Source organism: Apaloderma vittatum, unplaced genomic scaffold (assembly GCF_000703405.1).
Source record: "Apaloderma vittatum isolate BGI_N311 unplaced genomic scaffold, ASM70340v1 scaffold11287, whole genome shotgun sequence".
Classification (NCBI taxonomy): domain Eukaryota; kingdom Metazoa; phylum Chordata; class Aves; order Trogoniformes; family Trogonidae; genus Apaloderma; species Apaloderma vittatum.
In genome coordinates, this window is record NW_009726717.1 from 3,345 (window position 1) to 10,703 (window position 7,359).

The following is a 7,359-nucleotide window of genomic DNA, read 5'->3' on the forward strand; positions in this document are numbered from 1 at the left end:
TCGATCTTTTCCCAAAATAAAGCAAAGTTTTGTTTCTGCAGACAGGTATTCTTCATTTCTACTATTTCTTTGGTGGCGTTGTTACATAGTGCTGCACTATGTCATATGAAATTTGAGTTTTCTCTTCTTGCTTGTCAATGTTATCTTGCAAAAGGAAAATGCATCGTGACTTTTGCCCAGATGTGCTGGTGCGTGAGCAGCGAAGCACATGTGGATGTCAGCACTGGGGAGCTTTTTGGGGAGGGAAGAGTGAAGGGCAAGGCTGGGCAGTAAAGCCAGCAGCCTCCTGGCTGCCTCCAGCAGCATCACATCGGCCACCAGTGACCGACTTGGCTGAGCTTTCCACACATCCCAGGAGCACAAAACCTGGCTCCCACCAGGCAGCTGCACACATGGCACTAAAGAGCTTAGAAACAAAATGTGCAATTACTTTCAGCAGGGAGCACTGGTATCCCCACCCCTGGGGTCAGGCTCTCAGGGATGTACATGTTGGAAAGGCAGAATTTGGAGGACAGCAGCGACAAATACTAGTGTTTGTGGAGCCAACGTCACGGCACACCCGCACCAGTTGGGGCGTATGACTCGTAGCAGTCTGAAAGTCCAACACGGGGCAGCACTTTGGCCCAGTAGGCTGGGCTCACATCCCTGTTCCCTGCCCAGAGGCTGCCCGTGCTGCAGCTGTCCCAGCATCTCTCCAGAAGCCAGCGTGGTGTGGATGCGCTACCCAGCAGTAAGGCTGGCAGCAGTTTTTACAATGCCCTCATTCCTCCAGTGATATATTCCTAGATGACGTTCTGCCACGAATGCACCTGCAAACTCTATTCGCTTGCATTGGACCCAAAGACAGGCCACCAAATCAATGACATCCCACGGGTAGGTCTTTTATTTGTTTGCAGCAAAATTTCTTGTGTTCTTCAGCTTTGAGTGACTAGCAAGCTGAAAAAAAAAATAAAGTTTAGCATGGTAAGCAAGAAAGCTTGTGTGACAAATCTATGGTATAAAGTAATGTTGCCAGACATCATTTGGGAATTAGGGCCTAAAAAAACCCAATGTTTTTCATTATGGTTTGCTTCATAATTAGTTCCAAACTTCAGAGTGACCACAGCTGCAAAGTAAGAACAATTGCTTAAGTTTAATTTAGAGCCACTCATGTGTTTTTCAGCTAAATTAAACCAAAGCCAACTGGGGATTTTGGAAAGAGAAAATAAGGGAAACTTAGGAGTGCTTCACAATTACTTCCTCATAAGACATGCCCAAGAGGAAGAGACACACTCTTCAGTCATGGAGCTGCTCTCTTAAGCATGAGGGGGATCACGCTTTCCTCCCTCTGCTTACTGATGTACCTGCTTCAGGATGAGATAACTAGTAAGTAGAGGCTTTCTGCTCTTTCTTATGTATGGGGGAGGTGGGACGGCAGTGCTGGGTCTGTTACTGAGTCTCAGGATGAGTCAAGAAATCTCTGGATCTTTCAGTGGGTTTCAAAATTCTGGTCACTTCCAAACCAGTCTATTATTTTGACTTTTAAGGTTCTGAAGTGCAGGTGAAACAGACACATTGTCCATTACATTTGTTTATGGCTGTAGTTTAATAAGTATGCATGCAGTTTCAGTTTAATAAATACAAGTGTCATCTGATTCTGTGGAATGCCAGGGGTAAGGCTGCAGTCATCTGGGTCAGATAACCCAGAAAATGTTATGATTTGGATGCATCAGAGAAGTCGTTAGCTGACCCTGCCCCAGTAACCATTGCAGTTTGAAAACAAATTATCTTGAAACGTGTCAGGCAGCTTCTTCCAGTAGCACAGACTGGAAAAGCAGTGAATTGCAGGTTATTTTTTTATTATCACTAACTGGTAAACATGGTTGCGGTAACAGTTACGATAACTATAAACCCTGCAGGTTAAAGCCAAGAGGTAGGTGAAAGAGCACTTGACTTGAAATACTAATGTGGCTGCTTACTGCAGGCTCTGTGATTTGATTGAAGGGTTTGTTTTCTGGGATGTCTATCAGGCATCTTTCACAGCAGTAAACTTAGCAAAGATAAACCAAACCAAAACACATAAAAGTCTTCCTTTCATAGTACTGAATGTGTTTGTTCTGCAACTGCTAGATCTGTTCGTTGTGACTCGTAAAGTTTTGAACACGGGATCCAGGAGGTTTAATTTCCCTGCCAGCCATGAAACCAAAGGAGCTGTTAACAGTACACCCCTATTTCAATGCGGAGGAGCATGCCCATGACAAGCACGTAATGCTATCATTCCTTATTATTTGCAGCAATTTTAGTTTTGGAAAACCAAGACCTGCAAGATTTGATTAAACCGCAGAAGGTAGAGTTTCGTTCGTTAAACTTCAACAGCACTTTGCATTGGCAGCCTGGGAGGGCAAGAGAGACAAGTGACACGGTCTACTTTGTGCAGTATAAAGTGTAAGTACTGGGGGAACTCCAGCCTTCCACCTGGCTGGGGCCCATCCCTGCTTGGCACACCCGAGGAATTGCTCAGGTGACATAGGATGTTGTCTCCATACCTGGGGAACAGCCATGTCCTGCTCAGCTGCCAGGTCTTGGTTGTTGCAGTACTCATCAATAGCCCATGAGGTCAGGGAGCAAGCACCTCCAGCAATACGCTCTGCACCCTCATTGCACCACAGAGTTGCAGAAAAATGTGGTTTGCAAGGGACCCTGGAGGTCGCTGAGTCCAACCACTTGCCTGAAGCAGGTCTAGCCAGGTCAGGTTCTTCTGCAACGGGGCATCTGAGGTATTTCAGTCGCCCACCTTGCCCACGACAATGCCGCAGCGTGCCTCATGGTGGCAAACTTGAGACAATGCTGGGGGCTGCTCCTCAGAGGAGCTACGCTTCCATCCCTCGCACACCTGGTAAGCACCTGAAACCACTATTGCCCTTGAGAAATTAGCTGGTGGAAAACAGCATTCTGCCCGTCATTGAATCCACTGCCTAAGCCAACGCTCACCTGTCTCTCCCAAGGGGCAAGCACGCAACAGCTCCCTATAGGGCTGGTGACCCACATCTCCACTTTAAGTTTCTTTCAGAACAGACAGAAACCTGTAGCTCCCAAACACCCATTAAATCAATCTGTCCTGTCGTCACATTGAAGGGTGTTAACTTCCACAGTAGAAATGCTTGTCAGCGCTGGCAAGTTAACTCAGTCAGTTATAGCTAAAGCTTACATCCTTCCTCCTCTTTCTTCACTCCTAGGTATGGGCAGAGCACGTGGCAAAATAAAGATGACTGCTGGGGGATTCAAACCCATGTCTGTGACCTAACAAATGAGACCTCTGACATCCAAGAGCCCTACTACGGCAGAGTGAAAGCTGCCTCAGCTGGCATCTATTCCGACTGGACCCTCAGCTGCAGATTCACTCCCTGGCGAGAAAGTAAGTGCAAACATATGGGTCTCTCTGAGAAAGGGATTGGATTTCTGCACACAGTTTGCAAACGTGAGTATTCCTTTCCTAGTCACAAAGCTTTACCAAAAGAAATTGCAAGTCAATAGTTCTCAGGTGAAGTGTTGTGATAAAATAATATACCCCACAGGTCAAAGTCAATCAGTTATGGATAAGGAGCCACTTATCAATAATTAGGTGATCAGAAGTGCCTGGCTCTCTTTAACTCAACCTCTTCCTGAAGGCATGGAACTACACAGATTATTTTCAGACATTTTCAGAGCTGCTGGAAAAACTGGACACAACATACAAAAGGAGAAAATATTCTCTGCTTGGGAGGAAAAAGGAGAGAAAAGAGCTGTGTGGCCACCATTCTTCTCACTTTTATACATTTTCCTGACTGCAGTGATATCAAAGTTCAAGGCTGGGCCAGACACTAAATTTTGGCAGACACTCTCTGTGATCCCCTCACCATTCCCCAGGGGAAGATAACAGTAGAAACAGGGAGAAAGACTCTGAGGTTGAAAAAACACTTCAACAAGTTTAATGAAAAAGAAAAATAGTACTAACAATAACAATGAAGATGTCAAACTATATACAGATATTGTACAAGTACACAAATATATTCAAAGATACAAGAAAATGTGTTAATACAGATTGCATGCTTTGTAGATGACAACTAGGATCCAAGCAGAATGAAAAAAGTCCCAGACTGGACTCAGCAGCAGATGAGAGCATCCGAGCCCAGAGTTCCAACATTAGTCAAAAAAAACAGAAAAGGAGCTGTGCCTCTCCCACACAGGGAGGCAGGGAAAGACAACCTGTCCCATTGAACAGTGCTTCTCTGCAGTGTGAGAACAGGAGACACCAGCAGCACAGGGAGAGATGAGCAACCCCCCCAGCACAGCAGCCACTGAAGACCCCAGGGCTTTTCTTAGGGGTACTTATATACTGAGCACCATGGGAAGGAACACTGTGATTGGTCCATTTTGGTCACCTGACCCATCCTCTCCTCCCCATAGGCACAGCTGGCCCCCTTACACACTGTGATTGCCCCCTGGGCCAGGCAGCTCCAGAGAACTTTTATGCTGGTGCTCTCAAACCAGGACACATGTATTTAGAAAGGACACGTGCAAAGCTTTCAGCTAATACAGGCACTATAATGCCATAGTATGTTAGAAATCAGACAAGTGAGAGAAAAATTTCAAAAAATTTGTCTAATGTTATAGTTACAAACACAGGAAATGTCACTCCCAAAATGTCCCAAGCAATAATCACCAAGGAGTGATAATTTACAAAGTGGCATTTTGAGACTAAATACAGCATAATGTATTGTTGGTAACAAGAACATTAAATTGTTGACTGGATTCAAACTGCATTCTGTGAAATATTATTAACAAACTGTAATTGTGCTCATTGCTTTGTTTCTTTTCCTTAGCTATGATAGGACCTCCAACAGTTACTGTGGTTCATACCAGCAAATCCATAATAGTAAAGCTTTGGGCTCCACGTTCTCCTTATAAAAGGAAGAGAGGCAGCAAGATACCAATGACAAATTATTATGATTTGCTGTATCAAGTCTTTCTAATTAACAACTTGCTAGACGAGGTAAGTGCATATACAAATATGAAAATTCTACCATTGAAAAGTCAGGAAAGTATGGGCACATCATTCTTGTTTTACAGTCAAAATAGTCTTCTGGGACTGTGAGAGCATCTGCAATTCTGCAAGTATTTGAAAACAGAGTAGGTATGTTTATCCGGAATTGAATTTGATTGAATTAAGTTGTAATTGGCCCCTTTATTCTTTCCCATAAACTTAGTATTTCATACTCCTAGACCTAGAGTAAAAAGATGGGACAGGAAAGAAATTTTGAGTGGGAATTTTCTTTAAAAATCATACATAATTTTTATAATGCTATGGTCCTCATGCAAGTCCATTGCTGCTCTGCGTCCTCCATTCTTACCTTACTGACAGACACAGTTGCTAGGGTAATGTCCTTGACTGGCTGTTTTTACTCCACACTGAAGCAACACAGGGTCCTGGCATACGAAGGAAAAGATAAGGTTATTAAAATAGAAGATTTGAGGCCCGGAGTCAGCTACTGCATCGTGGCTAAAACATACGTGCCAGCGCTGGACCGCAGCAGTGCCTACAGCCACAGGCAATGCACCGTGCTGCAGTGACAGGGCTGGCACCTCTGTGATGGGTAAGTCACCAGCTGGGACTGAAGATAACTCTGGAAGTCAAGAGCTATCCTCTCCTCAAAGGCAGATAGTCTCCAAAAGGAGAAAACAAGGTGTGGCATAAAACCTGCCATCCCATACAACATTATCAGCCAGAGTTCTTGTATCATCTCAACTACATCACACCAGGTAAGAATGATTCTGCAAACAAGAGTAGAGGATTGGCATGGATAATTATTTACCTGCTGGAACGGCCCTCAGAAACACCTTTTTCTTCCCTTCCTTTAAGCAGTTATACATAGTATTGCTTTCATTGGTTTTTATTGCTGTCAAGTAATAATTAACTAGGAGAATGAGTGACCTCCAACTTCATTGACACGCAATCCTGCCACAAGTTCTACAGTTCTGTTCAGGAACTTATCTGATGTATTTATTCAAATGAACCTGTCCTCGTTTCATGGCCGTTCTTCAGGTGTATTAAGTTTTTGTGGTTTGACTCCTGCTGGCAATTAAGCACCACACAGGCGTTCATTTACTGTTGCCCTCTCCTTGCCCCACCAGGTGGGATGCGGAAAGAATCAGAAAAAAAAATAAAAAATTCATGGATTGAGATAAAGGCAGTTTATTAGTACAGAAAAGGCAGAGAAAATAACAATAATAAAAACAACAATAACAGAATATACAAAATAAGTGATACACGATACAGTTACTTGCCACCCCCTAACACAGACAATCCCCAAGCCACAGTGCTGTACCTGTTACTAGGAAGAAAGTTAACTTTGTTCTAGCTCTAACTAGGACATATGTTTAAGTATAAATGTTCTCAAATTTCATGAGTTTCCATGGGCCAAAAGGCTTGAAAATTCTGTTTATTTAGTTACCTCAATCACTAAAATATCGTATGCTCAGCAGGGAGGTTTACTATCAATCCTGCCAAAGTTGACTTCAGTGTCATTGGCCTTAGCAAGCTCAGATTTGGGTCCTTTCTAGGGGTAATGGAGGAAAACTATCAAAGCATCAAAGTTTGAACCTGTGCTTCTGTTCTCAGTTCAGTGCCCTAACTACAAAAGATTTTCTTTTTTCTGCTTCAAAATATGATGATCTCCCTTAAGACTTGGTTGTTGGGTTTGGGCTAAGGAGGGAGGCAGTTTCTAGGTGGTTTTCCTGCAGTTTTCCTTGCCCTCCCTGGAAGCTCAGGTTAGAGTTGGCCTTCTGAACAACTTGAGGAGGTACAGTTAAATTTAATATATTGAATTGAATTCAGGTAATCTCAATACCATCCAGCTTAAATACACTCTCCAGCAGCAATTCTCTTTTTCTTCCCAGTAACAGGTATAAAGACAGAAGATGCGTCCCACCACAGGTCCAGCAGTGCATCAACACCTGTGGTCTTTGTCTGGAATACATACTTGGATACTTTTTAAATTGACCTTTACTGCATCAGATTATTTGATTCATCACGATCATTTTATGCTACACAAAGGCCAAGAATTCTTTGTATGTCCTATATTACAATTTATGATGGTATAAATTTGCATTTATAAAGGAAAGAGCCTTGTAATATATATATATATAAAACCCCAAACCAACAACCAAATGTGCAGAAGGCATTTGGAAAATATTCTTAAGATTGTTTCCAAGGTTTTTCTATTTCAAGCCTTGGAATTAAAATACAATTAATAAAATAGAAGTTTCAGATATTTTATTACTTCTAGAATAAAAGTTGTAACAGAAGCCAAAAAAAACATGAAGGAATTCAGCCACTGGCCT

At 42.9% G+C, this 7,359-nt stretch overlaps 1 protein-coding gene across 1 annotated transcript; it reads left to right on the plus strand.

Moving 5' to 3' along the window:
* Nucleotides 1-1,301: 1,301 nt before the first annotated feature.
* On the plus strand, nucleotides 1,302-5,589 carry IL22RA2 (interleukin 22 receptor, alpha 2). The gene is made up of 5 exons (XM_009873391.1): nucleotides 1,302-1,365; nucleotides 2,274-2,424; nucleotides 3,216-3,394; nucleotides 4,842-5,011; nucleotides 5,434-5,589. The coding sequence occupies exons 1-5, from the start codon at nucleotides 1,302-1,304 to the stop codon at nucleotides 5,587-5,589; spliced, it is 720 nt and encodes a 239-aa protein (XP_009871693.1).
* The last annotated feature ends 1,770 nt before the right edge of the window (nucleotides 5,590-7,359 follow it).

What these genes read in the sequence shown, in the direction of transcription:
- IL22RA2 (XM_009873391.1), top strand. Translation starts at nt 1,302, where the DNA reads ATGAGGGGGATCACGCTTTCCTCCCTCTGCTTACTGATGTACCTGCTT. An exon ending in TACTTTGTGCAGTATAAAGT is followed by an intron (nt 2,425 to 3,215) that starts GTAAGTACTGGG and finishes CTTCACTCCTAG; the next exon opens with GTATGGGCAGAGCACGTGGC. An exon ending in TTAACAACTTGCTAGACGAG is followed by an intron (nt 5,012 to 5,433) that starts GTAAGTGCATAT and finishes TCCACACTGAAG; the next exon opens with CAACACAGGGTCCTGGCATA.